The sequence below is a fragment of the Parasteatoda tepidariorum genome, chromosome 9, assembly GCF_982258835.1.
Source record: "Parasteatoda tepidariorum strain Cologne lab strain chromosome 9, Ptep-v5.0, whole genome shotgun sequence".
Lineage (NCBI taxonomy): Eukaryota > Metazoa > Arthropoda > Arachnida > Araneae > Theridiidae > Parasteatoda > Parasteatoda tepidariorum.
In genome coordinates, this window is record NC_141763.1 from 72,528,505 (window position 1) to 72,551,435 (window position 22,931).

Here is a 22,931-nt window from a genome sequence, read left to right on the forward strand (position 1 = left end):
AGTATTTCACGATACACATATTTGGTAACAGTTTTACAATAATTTAACGGTAGCTAAGTTTTCTTTTCTTTTTAATAACTTACATTTGCTTTTACAACAAATTTTATGTGGATTTGTGTCTAGTCAAAATATGCAATTAAAATAATCAATACAAAATAACTCTTCAAAATCGTTAAGCAATGTTAACAATTATATTCTGGTAAGCACAAATCATGTATCTCTCTTTAGCCAATAAATTTAATGAGTTTTTATAGTACCAAACATTAGAAAATGATTTTTTTTTCTTATAAAAAGCATGTTTGTGCATGAAATTGCAATAGTAATCGAACAAAAGGATTAGGTGTTTAAATTTTATCCTCTGGGCCAAGAACCATCATAACCGAACTTGTGTTATTATAATAAAAAGTTTTAGATCTTTTATTTAAAAAATACTTTTTAACTCTAATATAAGTATCTTAATGCAATTACCGTATAAATACAAAAATGATTGAGGGATGGTGAGTGACAACCTAGCAGAAAAACTACGTTATTTTTATAGTTTACTACAATACTTTATTACAAATATAGTTACCTACTGGTACAACTCTTTTTTTTTTCAAATGTAGCGACTATTAACAACTTTCGAAATATATTAATTATATACAACTATGGGAGACGAACTTTGCCAGAGAACTTAATTTACATCCATGTTAAAAGTGGTTTTAAATACAAAATTGGCTTATAGTAATAAACATAATCATGAAGAATCTGTCTGAACCAGCCTGTTATTCTAAAACATTTTCTTTTCGAATTTGTTCATTTAATCTTCAACTTTTTCTGCCTTTTTTGACAGCGAATATATTATTTAAGAAATGCAAGGAAATTATCAAATATTCGCAATTTTGTTAAGTGTTTAATACTCTTTTTTCTCTAAGAAATTAAGTCCATCAAATATGTGCTCCCTTCCTTTGAAATCAATGTTTCACGAATAAACATTTGTATGTGATAATGTGTGTGAAAAATGATTAAAAATGGGGAATGACACCCTAGCAGTGGTCGAAAAAATACATTATTTTTTAAGTTTACTGCAACTACAATTACTTTATTACAAATATAGTTACGTACTGCAACAATTCCTTTTTTTTTTTTAATGTAGTGACTATTAACAACATTCGAAATGTAGTAATTGCTTAACGACTTTAAGAAGACGAACTTTGCCGGATAACTTAATATACACCTATGTTCCAAATGGTTTTGAAAATACAAAATTGGCTTATAATGAACATGAGGAATTATGAAGAAATATTTATGCGTGCTTACATGAGCCAGTCTGATATTCTAAATTATTTTTGTTTTGTTTTAGAACTTGTTCATTTAACCTTCAATTTTTACTGCCTTTTTTGACAGCGAATATTTAATTCAAGAAATACTAGAAATTATCAAATATTTGCAATTTTGTTAAGCGTTTAATGCTCTTTTGTTTTCTCTAAGAAATGAAATACATAGAATATGCGTTCCCTTCCTTTGAAAAAACATCATTATTTCACGAATGTATACATTCGCATGTGATAGTGTGTGTGCATCAAGGGTGCCGGCAGAATAATATAAAAGGGGGTGCAACCCTCTAACAAACTACCCTCCCCTCCCCCCCAAAAAATTAAAATGTTCTGCTATTACATTTTGTTTTCTTAATACATATACTTTCATCGGTTCATTTTTTCAGGATGCATTTCTTCATTGTTAGCAAGATATTTTAAAAAAAGTACGAATTTTTTGTACTTACAAATTTTGCCCAGAGGCGATCGCGCTGGCGCTGGCATAGCTACTGACTTGGAAGCACAAATAACTACAAACAGTAGTTTCGTATACTAACGTGTTTGTGCACGCTTAACATTGGTATTTATTATGTTGATGAAGTTTTACAGTTGCGAGAAGTCAGCTTGTGTTATACACCTTGTGAACTGAATAACTAATAGAAAATATAATATTAGTTACATTTTATTAAATGAAATTTAAAAATATAGCTTAGATATCTGCCAAGTTTGTGAATGCTCAGTGTGCATAAGAAAAGAATCAAAGATGACTCAGAATTCATTGAAAAAGTTAAAAACAGATTTGGACAGCAAACAAGACGATTACGATTCTTGTTCGATTAAACAATTTTTTAATTGTTATGTATCAATAATTACTTAATTATTTGTTTTTCCATAAAAATATGTTTAATAAAAAATTTTTATAACAAATTTTTTCTGTATCTCTTTAATTGTTTTTTAAAAAAAAGCCAGGGGGGTACAACTGCACCCCCTTGCACCCCGCTACCGGCGCCCTTGGTGTGCATTCACATGATGAAATGCCTATTTGAATGATGAATGTAAACATGTGAAAGTGATAAATTATCTATACTTCGTAATGGCTAGTTTACGAAGTAATTCTAAATACGGATTAATTGTACTTAATTCTAAATTTTTGAGCAGCGTAATTCGTGAGCAGAACGAACTCATGAAGATTTGTATCCATCAAATTCTAAAAATTTGTTCTTTAGAACCTTTTTTCTCTACTAAACTAATGTTAAAAGTAGTTGCTAGGAATTGCAACAAACTACTGTTTTTTGTATCGTATTTCTTACTACACTAATTTTTCAAAGAAAAGTAGCGCAGAAAAGCACTACACTACAAAAAAGCAACGAGTACTGTCGTTTCACAACTTTTCGTCTCTTCTTCCGAGCATTGCACCCTTGTATATGCACAATTAAATAATTCGATGGAAAATATCAATTAGATAGTTCCCATGATGCTGCCTTTTAAAAAAAATTAAAAAAAGTTAAAAATGAAAATAATTGTACGTAATAATAATAGTTAGGAGTGGCAAAAGAGAAACTTCATCTACTGATGAAAAACACTGTAAATGGTACAAATTAGTGTACGTGGCAAAATAAATGAAGGTTGCATCATTATATGAATATGTTTGTTACTCCAAATCATTTTATACAGAAAAAGCGAACGTTTTAGCATAGAACAGGGAAATAGAAAAATACAAAGCTTTGTTTTAAATGTCAAGTGAACTGAGTCAGTAAGTTCAAACTTTATTAATAAAAGATGATTTAAATTTTTGTTAAACTTAATTTATTGATTTGTTCTCATTAAATTATACTTATTTTGTCAAATACGTTATTATAAAAAAAGGGAATTAAAAATCTTATTTCTTAGATTTGATGTTTTTATTAAATTTTCAAGCTAATGAAAGTATTTTTTAATAAAATAAATATCTTAATTATGATTTTTTAAGTTTTTTTTGATTTTATTGGTTAAAAAAATTATTGCTCCACCTATTAAAAGTAAGCGCAAAACGATCCTGTTTTTTTTTTTTTTTTTTTTTTTTTTTTATAATGTCATTTCGTTTTTTTTTCTTCATGTCATTTAAGTGATAAATTCTAATTATTTTTTAAATTTTTTACTTTTAATTAATTTGTGAAACAGAAATTTAACTTTTTAAACTTTTTTTTTTTTTTTGCTTTAGACTGACATACGAGGGTTAAAAGATTATAAATTGTTTTAGTTTCGTTATATGAAAAACAGTCACTATATTTAAACATGGAAATGTAAAATATTAAAAAGCAATAGTCAAACATATAAAACTTTTTACTTTAAGCTTCGAACTTGTATTCGCTTTTTTTATTCACTACTTTTGAGTTGAGTAAATTATGCCAAATTATTCATGAAGTTTAATTTTAAATTTATGAAAGTTGAAGCGAAACAAGGCAAAACGGTGAGTCAACATTCTTTAAAATTATGCAATCTTATTTAAACAAAAACTAGTCAATTGCATTCTCTTCATGTATGCCTTTATTTTGTTTTATTTTTTAATTTTATCTAAGTAACAAAAATAATACTTTACATATTAGCTTTCAACAAAATTTTTTTTCCAGAACAAAAAAAAATTACTTTGCAATGTTTGCTTGAATTCTAGTGAGCTGATTTCAAATATTAATTTCATGTGAGTTCAAAAAATAACTTAAATATTTAAAAAATTTCAAGGAACAACAGAATTTGTTAAAAAAAAATAATAAAGTTTGTATGATTAGTTTACATTATGAACAAAATATTCATAAAACCTTACATATGTGTTTTACCTAAGGCTACTATACTATGAGGGGCTCTAGTTTTACCTAGTTTGTTGACACATTATACGTAAAAAGTAAAATAAACAAAATTTTGAACTTTAAATTAATAAAATTTATTAAAATAAATAATTTCAAAAAATAATGACTTAATCTTGAAGGAAATCCCCACATAAATCTTGAAGAGAAAAAAAAAAAAAAAAAAAAAACGTAGATTGCCATTAAAATGAATATATATATTTCAAATATTTTGAAATTCCAAATAATATTTTTTAAAAATTAATAGTTAAGTATGCGCTTTTTTTTTCATCATTTTATCCTTGCTGTACTTTAACTTCTTTTTTTTCCCTCGTTTCAGGAAACAAAAGTATTTCCCTTTTTATTTAAAACAAAAGGAAAATAAAAAAAATTAAAAGCGCCAATAATTAATAAAATTCAATTTCACTTTCATGAAATTCACAACTATGTATTTTCCACCATGAATATATTTATAATATTTATGATCAAATAAAAGCACAATAATGTCTAGGTAATTTATGTATTTCATGTAAAGTTTCAACTTTATTCAAAATGTATATGTTTAATAACATCTTAAACAATTTCATTTTTAAAAGCTTGTAAGTAGAATTTATAATTTCGAAACTAGTAAAAGCAGAGAAGAGAGTCGTTTTTGTGATGTTTGTAACCTCTTGAAAACAATAAATAAATAAATGAATGTGTAAAGTTAACTGTAACTGTGACAGAAATTAAGTAACACGGTAGAATCGAAACAACTAAACTTCTGTTGAAAACACCGAAAATGTCAACAAATGCCTCGTCGTCACGTCACGTTAGTTTTGTTTTAATATTATATGATTTTTACTAGATATGCAGCATATGGGTTCGGCATATGTAATTGTCACTCTATAATAAGAGTTATAAAGTCTACGGTAAGAAGTTTCTTTAAGCTTTATGTTTGTTTTAATAATTTAAATAAAAAAATTGGTTATAAATAGGTTCTGTGGTGTTTGTACTATTTTCATACATTAATGTATTCTCACAAAGTTATAAAAAAATTTATATTATCACGTGTTTATTTTTATTTATGTTATTTGAATTGGGGATATTTCTGTATCGTGATCTTTCACGCCTTGTAAATTCACCAAGGCATTTTCTTTATCATTTTTCAATACTTTTGTGATATTTGGATATATGTTGAAAATTCGCCACATTGCCAAAAAATTTCTACCGTGCACTTTTTAAAATGAGTCAAACTCAATTTAAATCCATAGATAGATAAAAATTGTGGTCAGATATTGGCAATTAAGATTTTTAAATGTGTTTATTAAAAGGGCGCTCATTTATTATTTTTTGTTAACTTAGGTTTCTACTGCCAGTTTGTGTGTTAAAGTCTTTTATATTTATTTTTATAAAATAATTTAATATTGTTTTACAAATAAATCTGTGATTATTGACACTTCATGATTAGTATAAACTAATGACATTCCATTATTTCAAGATAATTCAAGTATTTTAGTTTCTTACTAGTTCATCTTTTAATCAAGCCTATTGCATCTTTAAAGATAATTAAAAGTTTGAAGAAAAGTAAAAAATTAATCAATCCTGTTGTTAAAAGTTCAAAAAAAACTTGCTGAAGCTTATTAAGTTTATTTTTTACCCTATGAGGCAGTATTTATGTGAAAAATATTATTGGTCAATAAACTTGATGCATACTAAGTAGTCTTCTTAATTCTATTCTTATTTAATTCTCTTACAGTTGCGCATTCTAGTTATTCTTTTTTTCTTGAAATCTTCTGTATTATATATTCAGAGGTTTTGATGATATGAAATTAAATGATAATCAACAACGATGAAAGGAAATAACAAACGTAACTCTCTAATGGCTAAAAATACTAAGTTGTTTTATAAAATAACTGAAACTCTGTATGTTACAAACCACTTTTGCAATTGAGTTGTATGCCTATTAATACATTTTATGTGTTAGTATTTTAAATCTTAGTGTTGATAAGTATTTATATGAATGAAAAATTGAAGTTTCTTTTATTTACTAGGTGCCTCTTAAGGTTTTAAATTCTGGAAATGGAAAGCGAAAGCCCGAGAATGAGAGGAACAAATGAGCAGAGAACAAATCATGCCAGCGTGCATGACGAGGACACATTACTTAGCAATCAAGAACTTGGACCTACAACTCAAGGGACAGTTTTGCGGAATGATAGACTTAACATAGCAATTTTATTTTTTTTATACATTCTGCAAGGAATACCTCTTGGACTGGCTGGAAGTATTCCGATGATTTTACAGAATAGAAATATTAGCTACAAAGAACAAGCTATATTTAGTTTTGTAAATTGGCCTTTTAGTGTGAAATTATTGTGGGCCCCTGCTGTTGATTCATTGTTTTGGAGTCGAGTTGGCAGACGGAAAACATGGCTGGTGCCTACGCAGTACTTTATTGGACTGTTTATGATTGTTTTATCTACGTCAGTTTCATCACTGCTAGGAGATGATAATAGTGTGCCTAATGTTTGGCTATTGACAGCTGTATTTTTTTGCATGAACTTTTTAGCCGCTACTCAAGATATTGCAGTTGATGGCTGGGCTCTGACCATGCTTTCCAGGTTAATACTTTTAAGTTTATTAAACCTCGTTATATTCAGGTGAAGTTAAAGTAAATTTTGTGCTGTGTTAAGAATGAAGCAAAGCAATGTAAAATGTGCACAAATAATGGCAGAAAAGGGGAGATTTCGTATCGTGATCTGTGGCAGAATAATCGCCAAGTCTTGTCAACTTCTGGGCAGCGGCCTGCAAAAAACTAAAAAAAAAAAAAAAACATCACAGAGAGGGACCCAGGCAAACATTTACATGTTTTTTCTTTTAAATGCAAGTTTAAAATTTATTTGGCATCTTGGCAATTGTAGTTGGCACAATAAATCAGATGCAAAATTTTTAGTCTGTACTTTTTTTTACTGACATTTTTAGCCATCATTCTAAGATTATATGGTTAATTGCTAATCATGCTTTCTGGGTTAACTGTTTAAAATTTATTACATTTTATCAAATATTTTAATATTTAAAACTACTCAGTTGTTGTGAATAATATGTTAAATTTTCATCATTGTTGCATAAATCATATCTAGCTTTTAATAGTAAATGTTTTAATGATATTTTTAAATACCTAATAATAATATAAATATGTTTTAAAAAGTTATTTCATTATTCGTTTATATTTATATTTCATTTTAAAGTTTTTAAATTAAATATAAATACTTTAATATATTTCTATCAGTTAGCTATTACTATGAAGACTGTATACTTTTGTAAGTGATTTCAGATCAAATATATATTTTTTGAATTTATTAAGCTCCTAAAAAATTTAGGAATTCAAGCAATTAATAAAAAATTTAGGAATTGATTTTAATTTTAGTAAATGTCATTTTCTTGGTGTGAAAATACCACTTCCATTGGCACCATGAACGGATCGATGAATAAAATTTATCATCTATAAAAATATAATTGCGTGTAAAAACAAATATACCAATTATGAATTATAAAGCTATTTAAAATAAACAATTATGTTTTGGTTTGCACTTAATTTTATATCATAAAAATTAGTTTACTTTAAAAGATGAGAAGAGGCTTGTTTTTTTCTTAAACAACTTTTTTTTCTAATTTAACTTTCAACTCTAAAAGTAAATCATTAATGCTTAGCATCATCTTTGGTGCAGTCTCACTCCAACAAGAGGTATCGCCAAAAATAGCTCTCTAAGTGAGAGCCTCATGGCTACACAGATATTTTGAAGGCATTTTCATTTACTTATTTGTTATGTCAAATATTTTATTTGATTATTTTTTCGTGTTTCTTCATTTGACCTTTTCAGCATTTGGTGCAGATGTTTGCCTGGTGCCTGGGAGAGGCTTTAATGGTCGCTCCTAAAGGTTTTCTTTGACACAAAATCTATGGGGAAAAATTCCATTCCTTTGGAAAGTGGTCATAAATAGGGTGGTCTTACCTGGGGGTTTCAGTGTATTATTAGAACATCCAAAAATAAAATTTAAAGATTAGAACTGAATTTCTGGGGAATAATTTTAATTTATGTACCTAAATTTATAAATTTAATTTAATTTTTCATCATTTTAATTTAACTTTTTCGGCATCCTTCACGCCTACAAAATAATGAACTAAAATGCATTTAGTATCCTTTTAGAATTATTTAACTAATTAAGGCTGTAATTTATCGTTGACTTTTGAAGTTATTTTTTTCAAAAAAATACTATTTTACTATCAAAAATTATAAATATTTTGCATATTTTTAGACGAAATGTTGGCTATGCATCAGTATGTAATTCTGTGGGGCAGACCGCTGGATATTTTCTTGGGAACGTAGTTTTCCTTGCTCTTGAATCTGCTACTTTTTGTAACACTTATTTACGATCTGTGCCTCAACCTGAAGGTTTAGTCACACTTGGCAGTAAGTATGAGAATAATTGAAATATTGTTTTTCCTGTATAAATTTGTAAACTTACCATATATAGTATCTAAAATTGTGTATTGCCATAAAAAGATTGTTGATGAATAAAACTTAGTTTCCAAGCATTTGTAATTGTAATTAAAAACCTTTAACATTTTATTCAATATATTTGAAATTAAAATATGTATAAGTTTTAAAATGCATAGTATTTTCAATTAGCTTGAGATTGAAATTGATCATTAACTACTATTCATTTGAAAATATTACATGAAACAAGGAGGTTGATTTAATTTAATTACTAATTCAAATTTGTTAAAGTATATTACTTCAAACTGAAAATTATGTTTAATGTAATAAGTATGTTTTTTATTTAATGTTATTAAAATATACAATAATTTATAGATAGCAATCCTTCTATATGTGCATAGTTTGAGTGAAAAATTGAAATAGTGGATATATTTTTATTAAATAAACCTGTGCCAAATATTTAAATTTACCATAATTTCTGGCACATTATCAACAATATATCTGTTGCCCAATTTCAGAAAAGTTATGAAAAAGATTCTGTCATAAGAATTTAATTATGATGTTTAATGATTCAGAATTCTCCCTGGGAATAAAAAAGGACAGGGCGCTTTGAGATTTGAAAGGGCACTCACTTAACATTGTAAATATTTATCAAAATGTGTAATATTATGTAATAACTGGATTTTATACTCCAAATTTTTTTAATTATTACTATTTTATGAGTATATTTTAACTGATAATTCTCTCTTATAATCAAAATAACAGAAAAATTTGTGGTTTATAAAAATAAATAAAGGTCTGCTGGAAGGCAATCACAACTGAAAATTATAAGAAAATAAACATTTAAGATGCATTTTTTTAAAAAGAAAGAAGAAAAGGTATTTACTTAAAAAAGAAACTAGTTTTAAAATTTAAAATCACTTAAAAAAAATTATTAATTTCTCTCTCTCTCTCTCCCCCCCCCCTCCCTCCCTGGAAAAAAAAGATACTTATAAAAATTTAACTAGTTGAGAATAATTCTAACAAAGTATATGTATATTCGCAATAGTAATCCGAATTAAACCTATAAACACAGATAGTTTTACCATTGTGTAATTATTATTTAAAAACAATGAATAAATTTTTTTCAAATTGGAATCTGAATAAAAAGGCAGCGTATTTAAGGGATGGCGGCTTACTTTTACAAAGAGAGCACATTTATTGGGATCAAATGGCAAGCAGGGTGGGTTGCTCTTCAGAAACAGCTTAGGGAGAACACTGAATGATTTTTATAACATTTTTACTTTCATTCATATTTAACGCTTCATTCTTAAAAGCTACCACTATTGGAATTTTGCATTTAAGGAAAAATTTATTACAAATTGTCAAGCATTAAGACAATATTGATGTACTTTACCAAAATATTAGTATTTTAATGGAGTGTATATATATATAAATACATACATACATGCCTGCCAACTTTTTCGTGGATGATTTTCGCCAGTGGTAGTAAAGTAGAATTTGTATTACAATCTTAGACTGAAACAAATGCTGTATTTTGAAAAAGCTTATACGAACTACCATGTCTATATTACATATTAATGTATATGCTTGATTTTTTTTAAAGTAGCGGTGGTCAAAAAGATAATAAATTAAGTTTATAAATGCAAGGAATATAGAAAAAGCATACATTTTACTACCACTTTAAATATAGTAATAAAATTTTACGCCGAATGCGTGAAAGTTGGTAGGTATATGTGTGTGTGTCAGAAATCTAATTTATGGGTACAAGCTGTATAGCACTGGTTGTACCAAATTTTAAAAAAAAGAGGAAATTGAAATACTATAGAGATGTTAATGAAAATACGCTTTTAATTAAAACTATTTATTCTTTAGGTTACAACTTTTGAAATATTTCGTCTCAAATAAGATTTAAAACAAATATTACTTGAAACGCTTAAAAAAATATTGTTTACATTGATAATAAAAACTGAAATTAAAAATTTCATAAATACATATTTTTATGAATTTTGTCATGTAAGATATCTTTTGGTTAACACAAAAAAGTTAGATTTTTGACCTCTACATATTTTTTTTTAATTAAAAGGTTTATTTTTTAGATAATTCTCTGTTCCAAAAAAATTTTATATTTTATGAATTGATTTATTGTATCATACGAATGATTCTTATTCTTTTAAAAACTGAAAATATTGTGATGTTTTACAAATAATTGCTGGTGTAGTCTTTTAATTTTTATATTCACTCCTTTTCAAAACAAAGGTGCTACTTATATTTCTCTTGCAGATTTATCTAAAAGCACATAATGTTTAACATTTAATATATAAAAATGAAATATTTTAGGTTTCCTAAGATTTTGGGGCATTGTATTCTTCATAGCTACTTCTATGATTTTAGTCTTTAAATCAGAAAGAGAAGACAGACATTCCAATATATTAGGAATAAGAGATACATATAGTCAGCTTTATCGTATTTTATGTCTGAGAAATATCTGGCTAATTGTGACATTTCTATTAACATGTAAGGTAAGTTTTTTTTTTTTAAAAAAAATCCTATATAAAATAGCATTGTATTTCAATTTTACAAGGCAAAGTTTTTTTTTATAATTCTTAATAATTATTCATAAACTTATTGTACTTTAAAAGTAATTGTGTCCTTTAAAGATTTTTCTTAACTTTTTTTCTAAAAAAATTATTGAATTTTTTCCACTTCTCTTTTATTAATACCAATATATAAATATATATTAGAATGTTAAGTTCATATTGTTTGTTTAGTAAAGTTCTTATCGCTTCATTTACGTAATATATTTATGTACACTTTCTCTTAGTAATTAATTGAATGATATATAATAATCTTTCAATAAATCTTTAAAACTTTTTTTTTAATTTTTAATAATTATTCGTAAACTTATTGTACTTTAAAAGCAATTGTGTCCTTTAAAGATTTTTCTTAACTTTTTTTATAAAAGAAATATTGAATTTTTTCACTTCATTTATGTAATATATTTATGTACACTTTCTTTTGGTTATTAATTGAATGATATATAATAATCTTTTAATAATTTTGTTTTTGTAATTTTAACAAGTCATGTATTAAAACTGCAAGTATTCTCCAAATTCTAGTTTTTAAATGTTAATTTTTTTGTTTTATAGATTGCATTTGCTGCTACTGATGCAGTTACAGGATTAAAACTAATTGAACAAGGTGTCAAGAGGGAACACCTGGCTCTTATAGCTATTCCTATGGTTCCTATACAAATACTTCTACCAATTGTCATCAGCCGTTACACGACTGGTCCTAAACCCTTAGCCGTGTTTTTGAAGGCTTATCCTTATAGGTATAGTTAATTTAAACTTCCGTAACCATAATCTTATTATGTAATTCTATTTTTAAGTTTTCTATTTAGCATGTTACTACTATCATTCAGGAAAGATGTAGCTTTTATTGAAAACCATAAAAGCAATGTTTTAATGCAGTGAAAACAATTCCTGACATTAGTACTGATTCATTAAAGTATTATTCAGACTGACATGAAAGTATAATTTAAAGTAATTATAGTATTTTAACTAATTGGTTTTTTTCACTTTTTTATTATAAAAATTTTTTATAAACATATGTTTCATTACAGACAGTTTTCTTGTATTTGTTTCTATTTTTTAATTTCTAAGGAAAAGCAATTGTTAGAAAAAAGAATATTGTGTTTTATCAGCAATCTATCTTGTGCAAATATGAAGGTATTTTTCTTTCTTTTCATAATAAATGGTGGGAAAACTTTTATTACAGTCTCAGTAATTTAAAATTTTTTTGAAGCTGTAGAATTAAAAAAATTTTTTTTAAAAAAAACGTTGACTATTGCAGAGTATAATTGGAGTCATATTCTGCATAAATGTTAGCTTTATCTGTTAATGTTAGCCTTATCATATTTTAATTTTTTTTCTTCTTTTTTTTAGGTTGATGTTTGGGTTATTATTTGCATATGTTGTTTGGTGGACTAAGACTGTTAGAACTATAACTGGTGATTTCCCATTTTACTATTATGTCATTATAACCATTGCTTATGGTTTGCATCAGGTAAGTTGATTAAAAGAAATCATGAAAATCTATATTTGCTACCTGTAAAATATTCTTTTGGATTCTTTTTCTTGAGTGAAATGACAAATACATTTAATTTATCAATATGGAGAAAGGCTGGGTATTATGAAATCATTGTCCTTAATATTTATTTCTTATATATCAGAGGTAGGATTATTGTTTTAGTGAAGAAATATAACATCAAAACTGCATTTCATTTAACAATCAAGTTAGTTTTGATATTTGAAATTAAAATTAACACATTTTAATAAATAAAAAAAATTCTCATTCAAATATTAATTCATGACCCCTAATACAGCAATTTCTTTTGTTCCATTTTTGACAAGAGTTCTTAATTAAGGGTGGTTTATACTTTGTGAAATTCATTAACTCTAGTAATTTTTGGTGGAAATTATTTATTTTAAATAATGTTTTTTTTTCTGTTTTCAGATTACAGTTTACAGTTGTTTTGTTGCCTTGATGTCATTTTTTGCTCAAATAAGTGATCCAGCAATTGGCGGTACCTATATGACTCTATTAAATACTATTTGTAATCTTGGTGGAAACTGGCCCACAACTTTGGCATTGTGGTTTGTGGATGGCCTCACATACAAAAGTTGTGAAAATTCTATGTTCAGTTGTGATACCAAAGAATTAGCGCAGGTATATTATTTTAACAGCATTTTTTTTATGTTGTCTGAAATGTGAATTGTGTGAGAAATTACATTTGGGAACTTTTTTTTTCTGGGAGATTTTTATCGGATATTTTCACATAGTTGATTTCAAATCTAAACTCTGTTTCTCTCTCCAAGCTAGTTTTTTTTTAAAATGACGTTTTTAGTTGCAATGTACAAGTTAAAAAACATTAAATATATGACAGGGTGTTGCGTAAATGTTATGACTAGCTTCTAGGGGGAGTTAAGGCATATAAACAGGATTAAAATTGCATAATAACCTATGCCCGAAAAGTCATATGCGGTTAGGGGATTTCCCTATTATGGACTGTTTCTCTGTGTTCTTCTCAGCATCCCTAGCCGTGTACAAGGACATTTCTGGGCATGGGTTCTTATGCAGTTTATTCCTGGTGATGTGTCCTTAACTCCCATAGAAGTTTGTTGCCACATTCATACGACCCCCAGTTACATATAACGCTTTTGAATGTTTACATTTTAATTTTTAAGAAAACTAAAAATGTAATCTTAAAAGAAATCTGTAGCTTTAAGAGCAAACTAATTTCAGAATTCTTCACTCCTGATTAGGCAAAATTAAGTATATTTATAAATACAGCAAAAAAAAAAATTCCCAAGTGTTATTTAAAAGATTTAACAATTGATTAAATTTTAACCTTTAACTAATTGTTTTTTGTGAAGTTGACAAAATCGTTGCCAAGAAAGTTTTAGGATGCAAATAAGCATTCTCCAATCTTTTTAATATTTATTTGTAGCATTGTGCTTTTTAGTGGGTTTATTTATTAATGTACTTTTAAGTATTTATATAGCTACAAATTGACATTTTACTTGCTATTTATTGTGTTATATATTTTGTAATGATGCAGATATTTTGTATTAAGCAGAATGAAACTTCCTAAGGATGATAAAAATAGATAAACACACCTACTTTAAGATTCGTTTATCAAATACAAGATTGGTACAATATAGGGTCTGTAACTTGGTATAACTGTAAAGGTCAGGGAATTTAATTAAAATTCAAAAAATTAGGAAAAATGAATTAATTTGAGTTCAAGGTACCTGAAGCTCCAAAAAGAAAGAAAAATACTCCCCAAAAAATTTATTTTTGTAAAAGTTATTATTATTATTTTTTTTTAAAGTTTATTCTCAACTCAAATAGCAAGTATAAATGTTTTGTAATAAATCTTATGTTAACGAAAAAGGCATAATTGAAAATTTATCCAAAAGGATGGATTTTACTATATGTTATGCAAACTAAAATGAAAAATGTGAGTAAATGAACGTACTAATGCTAGAATTCTTGTATTAGTAAACTACATACTGCAATTTATGACACTGGTTGCAAAAATTAAGTAAATTTGATAAATTCAGTTTGTAAAAATTAGGGTATTTTTTTACTGAGCGTTTGTGGCCACCTTTATATGTTTAAGTACTTAAAATTACAAGCAAGTTTTATATTATGAATTAAACATTAGAAATAAAATTTTGTAAATTCATAATTTTGAACAATAGAATTCTTTGTTTTCGGGAATTAATTTTTTTGAAATTTATTATATCTTTATTCTTTTTATGTAATTCTTTTATCATGATATCAAATAAGCAAAGATTACATTTTTAATATTTAGATGATACTTATTTATCTGTCCTGCATGTAAGCACTTTTGTTTTGTTAATAAAAATTGTTTTTGCTTACTTTATAAATTCTTTTGTATTTAGTAGTTAAAAGCTGTGTTTCCAAAATCATATTAATTTTCATTATAATTTGTTTTACCATTATAACAAAGAAAATTTTTAAAAAAAATATTCAAAAAAATTTTTTTTAATTTATTATAAGGATTTTAGTATTATTTCTTTATTGTGGTTTTATGAGGAATCTGTAATTTGTTTTATTGTAATAGAGGGTCATGAATTGATCAGAAGCTATTTTCATTTTTATAATATTCATTTTATATCTGACTGCTTCTACCACTGAGCTGTGATAGCATAGTTAAGACGATAAACTGTCATTGCACTGTGGTTCTATCTCAGTGTTCACTGGTGACCTACCCAGCTGCAGATGAATGAGCACCAACTTGTTAAGTAAGAAAAAACCCTGATAACAGGAATCCTCCGGCACGGTAGTGGGTGTTGCAGATTAATACAAAATCGGCAAATTAGTTTTCATTAGTTTTTTTTCCTTTTTTTTTTTTTAAAGCAAACAAACAAGTAAGGAAAAATACTTCTTTTTAAACATCTCTAAACTTGTTTTTCTAATAAAAATTAAAAAACTGAATTGAGATAACATTGCAAAGAAACAAAAGCTAAAGTTTTTTTCAGTTACTTGATTACAGACTTACTAGGTAAGGATTTCTTCCATATTTTTGTATCATTATATAAAATTCTACTTAAATATAAACAATAATATAAACATAATTTCTATGGACCTTATATTTGTAAATTTTGCTACATGTATATTAGATTAAGCTGAATTTTTACACTAATCTCTGTCTGACTGCATTGAGGTGGGAGACAAATTTGGATTTACGAGGATTGTGCTGCAGATTCGCTCATCGAATTCTCCTTCTAGGTGCAATCCTGTCCATACCACCACCGTTAAGAATTGGTCTCTTAATTGTGGAACCATAACTTTCATGACCCTGGCTATAGCTAGTTTTTTGTATTATCTACATCTTAAGAATATCGCAGATTAGGTAGTCAAAAAATCACTATCAATTAAACAATGTATCAAATCAATACTTGTCAATTTTCCAATGCTATATAATTTCTAATATCTTATTTTGGTTTCTAGAAGTGTACTAATGCTGGTCATGAATGCCTAACAACAGTAGATGGTTTCTATTTGGAAACAATTCTCTGTACCATTTTCGGATTTATATGGCTTAAGTGGGGTAAAAACGTAATTCATAGATTACATCGTTTACCAATGTCAGCTTGGAAATGTCCCAGGTAATTCATTTTATTATTATACTGTTTAAAAAGATTATGGATTAAATAATATTTGGTGTTTATTTTATTGTTGGTTTGTTTTTTCTAATTTTTTGATAATTTTAACAACAAAAACCCTATTTTTAATATTTTTTAGTAATACTTGATGAGCAAAAATCAAGCTATAAATTAAACGCAAATGAATTAGCGCTTTTTTATTTTAATTAAAATATGGGGCAAATATCGACAAAATTAAGTAAATAAAAACAAAGAAAATAATATGCATAAAAGTTAATACGCCTTTTAACTCATGAAAGAGTTATATGTTAAATCAAGAAAGAAATTAATCTTTTTACAGATTTTTGGCAAAATTAAGAAATATTTTTTATGTGTGAAATTTAAATAACTAATGTGACTGTGTATTTTTATTTTGTGCCCCTCAAAAAATTGGACACTTGCGTCGCCCATGATTTAATAGGACTAAAACTGTTTTGGTTTTCAAACTGATTTTATGTCTTTTCAATTTCATGTTATCTGATTTTATTAAAGGAAATTGTCTTCCTTGTTAATTGCATAGTAAATGCTAATTCTGCTTTCAGATGTATACATTTCTATTAAAAAAAATTTAAAACGTAGTTATGTTTCACCACAACTTAACAAATAATTAAATTATTTGTCTTATTCCTGATTTTTAAATAGTTTCTGTGATAGTTTCTTTTTAGTAACTAATACTTTACTCATTTAAGCAGTGGAAATGGTGTAGAAATAATTATACGTTTAATAGTTACGAAATATTTTATATTGATTTACCGTCAAGCTATTTTTCTTCCTATTTTGTTTTCCCTCTTATACTCATCATTGAACACAGAATCGGTATTCTATTTATGGGGCAACATTGGCCCATCAAAAGTGGGTATTATTTTAAATCTTATTTAGAAATTTCATTATATATTTTTTGTTACAATTATTATTTGCTTTAATCTGGCATTTCGGTAATGAAATGTATCAATATTTGTGTAAATTTCGCAATATTTTCTTGTTTATCACTTAATCTTGTAACTAATGAGTTAAATGGATAAGAATTTTAAATAGTATTTGTATAAATTAGCTTTAAAGTTTGTACACTTAATAATTTAAACAACGATTATGTTTTGCATTCATCTGCAAGCATCACATTGGAAAAATCTTGAAACTCTTAAAATTCATTTAAAATGTTTTAGCAAATGCTGCTGCAAAAGGAGTTTTTCTAAAATTACTCATTGTTACTGAATGCGCTTGGAAGTCCACACTCAATGATTCTCACTTATTGCCTTCAACTGCTAAGTTTTGTGAAATTTAAAGACCTAGCAAATTAAATTAATAAAGTGTAATTAAATGAGATTAAAATACGATCTTTCTTTGTGAAATCTATTTTTTTCCCCAAAACTATTTACTACCTTCTTCCGCTAACCTCTTCATTTTTTAAAATTATCAAACAATTATAAGTAGATTTTAATAGGTGGATTTTCTGTATTTGCCCCCATCCTTTTCGTTTCACGAGACATAATTTAAAGCAGCATTGAACCATTTAATGTACTATTCAACTTCAGTTTAACACTGCTTACTGCATCAATCGTAACACGTACAAGTCTAATGTTTTTTTTATTTGAACAATTTTTTTCTCTATATTTGCAACTGTCCCTATTTGTTTAGTTTTCTTTAAATTCATCTTTCATTCATTTTTAGATTTCCTGTATATGGTAAAAAAAATTTGTTCTTGTTTTTTAATATTTTTTCTACAGTACAAATTCAAAATAGTTTTTACTATAGATCGAAAGCCTTCTTCTCCATTCTGTGCTATTAAAAAGTTAACGACTTTTTTTTCCTGTAAAGTTTTATCATTAATGTACAAATTTTTTCGTTAACACCCCTAATGAGTCAGTACACTGAAACTTTAAATTAAAAGTTACTTAAATGTCAGTTATTTAATACTTAAAGGTCATTACTTTAATTTTTGAACAGTTTATTAACATTTTTCTACACCTCTCTATCACTTAAACTTACCTGTGTCCAGTGAGCCATTATGTGAGTTTTGAAGTTAAAATATTTTTTAATAGTTCAATATGTTTTTCTTTTTACTCTATTAATATAAATTTTTTTTTTATAAATATAAAGGTGAAGACAAGTAAACTTATCACTATCCAAAAATTAACTCATATTTGCTCATGCATTTTTGTTTTTCTTTATTTACTAAAAGAAAAAATGTTTTTGTGCAATAAATTTTAATGTTTGTTGTATGATTTTTGCTTTGAAATATTTGTTGCATATTTGTTTTAATTTAAAAAATTTAAATGCAAATTTGTATTAGTTTAATTAGCTAAAAACTTTCCTATGTAATTAGAAATTGTATTTGTTCAGTTAAGTGATTATTTATAATAATAAATTATATTCTGTTCTGTACTTAATTTATTTTCTTGCTCTTAAAATCTATGATGTGAATACTCCAAATATTTGGGATTATCATGCAATTAAAGATGTAATATAGTGCAAATTCAGTTAAATGTAAAGTTTAATTAAAGCATACTGTTTCTTTTTTTCAACAAAATTATTTTTACTTTCCTTTTTATCTTTGTGATCATGTTATTGATGTCTATTAAATTATGAAAATATTCTCCCTTTTTTTTTCTTTCTTTCTTCTTAAAGGTTATTTGACCAAAATATCTTTCCTCGTGGATGTGTGTTAATTTTTAAACATTATAAACTGTTTAATTTTTTTAAATAAGTGTTAGGCTGGTATAGAAATTTTTAAAAAATTTGTTCTGCTAAAATTTAAAGTAAATTCTCATGCTAATTAGTTTTGATAACATACCTTTCCATATTTAGGATCCATTATATTAAATAGTTTTTTTTTGTTTTGTTTTGTTTTTTAAATTTTGCATTATAGTTTTTATTTATGAAATTTATTGGCTTAATATTAGGATTTTTCTTGTCCTAAGAAAAAGGTAAAAAAAAAATGCATTGTGCCTATCGAAGGCAAATAAAACAAAATACATCTCAATTATAATTTGAAAGTTTGGTAATAAAAATATTTTTATGTGATTAAAATATTTCTTTTATAAGCTTCTTCTTTAGGTCAAAGTTGTGAACACAAAAATTTTACAAAAATCATAGACATCCTAATTTTTGTCACTATGTGCAAGTAAAAATACTCTGTTTTTCTTGATATTTTTAATTTTTTATTTCATCAAGTTTTTCTTCACAAATTATATTTTTTTAGCTCTTTTAGAGCAAGTGCTAAGTATTTTAGAGCGAGTAAACAGTTAGAGTTACGGAGTGAAAATCAAACTACAGTTATAACAATCCTTAGTGATATTAGGAAACTTGCATATTTTATTGCCTCACACAATTTTATGTATAATAATGAAAATCTTTGTCGATAATCATGACTGATCTGTGTTGACAATGTTTAGGAATTATGTTTCATTATTCCTATTCACTTGAGTCATATAGCGGTGGGATATTTATTTTTTTTGTCTGATTATTTCTCATTTACTGCAGTATAAAATCTTAACCTAGTTCTTGTTTAATACAGGATTAAATTTGTGAGAATAATCTTCTATTAAAAAAAACATGATCACAGAAAACACTGAAATGGACAAAAATAATATATATTATTTTAGAATTTAATGCATTTTAAGAATTAATACATTTTAAACATATATTATAATTAAGTAATATACTGTAAGGAACACTTAAAAGAAAAGCATATGTAAATAAATCTGTTATAAAAATTAAGTGGTAGGGAGCAAACCAAACATTCACCAATAGGGGAAACAATAAAAGAGTAAAAATAATCTCACCAATGACCCAATTAGTGGATATGGAGTCTCCTCTGTATATTTTTATAAAGGTGAAGACAAGTAAACTTTTCACTATCCAAAAATTAACTCATATTTGCTCATGCATTTGTGTTTTTCTTTTTTTACAAAAAGAAAAAATGTTTTTGTGCAGTAAATTTATAGTTTTATAAAAGGGAGAAATGTTCTTTGAAGGCATTTGACATTTATAATCTTTTGTTAAATTTCACATGTATTTCATTCACCAAATGTTAAGACACTAGCACATAGTAAATAATTATAAATCGCACTCTGTCTTTAAATTTGCTTCAAATTTTCTCCCTCCAGGGCGTCTTGGTCATCTCCTTGGTAATATTTTCGTGATGTAAATCAATAAAAAACCGTCGACCAACTCTTTTCTACCATTTCCAGAGCCTTTCTCCCATTTCTTGACCTACTGGCCAACCTTCTAATTTTATTTTATTTTATAACCGTTGTTGAACAGCCCATTCTCCACATTGGTGACCTGCTGTCGTGATATGAACGCGCTTTCATCGAAAGTAATGTCCACTTAAATGAATTGTCTACATTGAACAGTTGACTTGCTATTTACAGTTAATGCGTCTTCGTCTTCCTCACGCTGTTGCTTCTTGGTCTCATTTACACACAATGGAATCCTGCACACACTCGACTATAGTGTGGCTTTCAGGAGAACTCCTCCAGACAGCTGTCTCACGTCGTGGCTGGTACCATGGTTACGAGGAAAAGTCACTTTGAATAGGGGCGTGGGGTGAATAGTTTTGTTTTGATCTTAGCATAAGTCAGCGTAAGTAAACCAATCAACACCTTCATTCCTCCATTGCACCCCCATTAGAAATGTGCTCTCACTTTTACCATAGCAGCAGACAGTCCTAGACTTTTAGTCTGGAGGAGTTCTCCTCAAATCCGTACAATAGCAACACAGGAGAGACCACGTGCACAACCATGAACTTAATACATCTCTCACCACAAGCGTTCGAAATCCAGTGAACTTAGCTCGGCTCTCTCAATCTTTCACAAATACGGCAACTAGTAGTATCCGTCCATCAAATTCATAACTACCACTGTAATTATTGAACACCAATTTACTAGCATATAAGACATGCTAACTCGATTCAATCTTGTCTTAACTTTTGATAGATGAAGGTTTGCATTGTCCATAGATCCTCCCGACAGAGGGGTTTGAGCTAACTGAGTGTCTTGAATGATTAGGGTGGACTGTTATACAGTTAATATACTAATATGCCCCTACATTGTGTTTTCCTTTATTTTCATAAGATTTGTATTGAAGTATTTCTTAAGTAAAAAAAACTTGATATCTTACCTTATTTCAATAGGTAACACTAAAATTGGACAAGGGTTGTACAAGCCTGATGAAATTTATTTGCATCTTTCATAAACTGATCAATCATGTTCTGGTTCATGGAATCATCCAGTACTGAATGTAACTTTTGTCTTTGAAAGAATATTTTGTATATGTTAGTATACATTGTTTTTTTCTTTCATCTAGCTGTTATTCCGGTGCAATGCAAAAAGTGTGATATATTGACACCTTGTCAATATTTTACAGTCAATTCTCACAATTATATTGGTGCACAATTTATGTATATTATAGCATTTTTGTTTGATGTTATTTTGTAATAAAATGGAATGAGAAAAATCTGAATAAAATTATATTATTTAATGATGTTTTTTACTTCATTTTTGACAAGGATCTTAAATTGTAATAAGAGTGGTAATTATGAAGCTCCATGTTTAAAATATGTATACTACAATTTTCATAAGAGCTTAGTTGAGCATCAAAACATAGAAACAGTTATTTTTAAAAACTATGAAACATCCCATATGTTGTGAATTAACTTTCATAGATGTTGCTCTATAATTATTAGTCTTTTTTTCTAAGGTGTATCTAAAAGAGATTTAAGTAAGCTTTTTTTACAAGTTTGTTAATTTTTTATAAGTTTGTAATTAAGCTTTGCTCATAGTTTTCATAGTGGTAAGTGTTTTTTTAATATTTTTCAAACAACGGGAATTGTGTATGAAAATAATTCCGCTGACAGTTATTATTAGAAACTCAAACGACTTTTTTTTGCACAAAATCTATTGCTTTTTATACATTTAAATAAAGCATTGATTTGTCATTTTATAGTAAAGAAAAATATGGTGACCGAAGATATTAAAGAATAATTTAAGATTTTCTCTCTTCTGTAAATTCTAGAGTAAACATGGTACACTTTTTTATTATAAAAAATATTTTTTGGAATCTTATAACGGAAACGTAATTTTAGGGATATTTTTTAATATAGGTAATGGAGAATAAATTTTAAAAATAATTTTTGATTGGAGATATTTTATTAGCTAAATTTATTATATATTCAATTCGAATCTGCAGACTTCAAATAAAAGAAAGAAAATGACATTTATGATCAGTTGGACAGAGAGCGAATCTCTTCATTTTCTGTGGAGTTTTTTTCTAGACTTAACAACTTTTTTTAATACATACTATGAAAAAAATTGTCAAAGCATATTTATAATCGGTGCATTAGTTGGATGGAAATGCCCTGAAATACCGTTTCTAAATATATTAGTTGAGCTCCTAAAGAGCATAGGTGTAGCATCAGAGGGGCACTTACCCCACAATATTTGCCAAACGCAAATTTTGCCGTAGTTGAATGCATAATTAAAAAAAAAAAATTTCTTTTAATCACTGAAAAAAAATTTACATCCACTATTGTAATTTTTTTTTTTAAATATCTTTTTCTGCTTATTAATTTTCTTTTTTTACCTAGTTTGGCCTATTTTA

General features: G+C 26.9%; 1 protein-coding gene across 4 annotated transcripts in view; it reads left to right on the forward strand.

The window, feature by feature from the left end:
• The window catches only part of LOC107437624 (acetyl-coenzyme A transporter 1), a 60,807-nt gene extending 38,995 nt beyond the window's left edge, over nt 1–21,812 (forward strand). The window contains exons 1-10 of one of the 4 annotated variants that reach the window (XM_087152118.1): nt 4,878–5,025; nt 6,148–6,714; nt 8,411–8,565; nt 10,933–11,114; nt 11,742–11,926; nt 12,540–12,660; nt 13,111–13,323; nt 16,138–16,295; nt 18,000–18,013; nt 21,466–21,661. In XM_087152118.1, coding sequence (XP_087008244.1) covers nt 6,176–6,714; nt 8,411–8,565; nt 10,933–11,114; nt 11,742–11,926; nt 12,540–12,660; nt 13,111–13,323; nt 16,138–16,295; nt 18,000–18,013; nt 21,466–21,527 — 1,629 coding nt within the window. In that variant the 5' untranslated portion in view covers nt 4,878–5,025; nt 6,148–6,175 and the 3' untranslated portion in view covers nt 21,528–21,661. Of the gene's footprint in view, nt 1–4,848; nt 5,026–6,147; nt 6,715–8,410; nt 8,566–10,932; nt 11,115–11,741; nt 11,927–12,539; nt 12,661–13,110; nt 13,324–16,137; nt 16,296–17,999; nt 18,014–21,465 lie in introns of those variants that run through there. The other 3 variants (XM_087152119.1, XM_016049704.3, XM_071187167.2) reach the window with 3 other exon arrangements.
• Nucleotides 21,813–22,931: the final 1,119 nt, after the last annotated feature.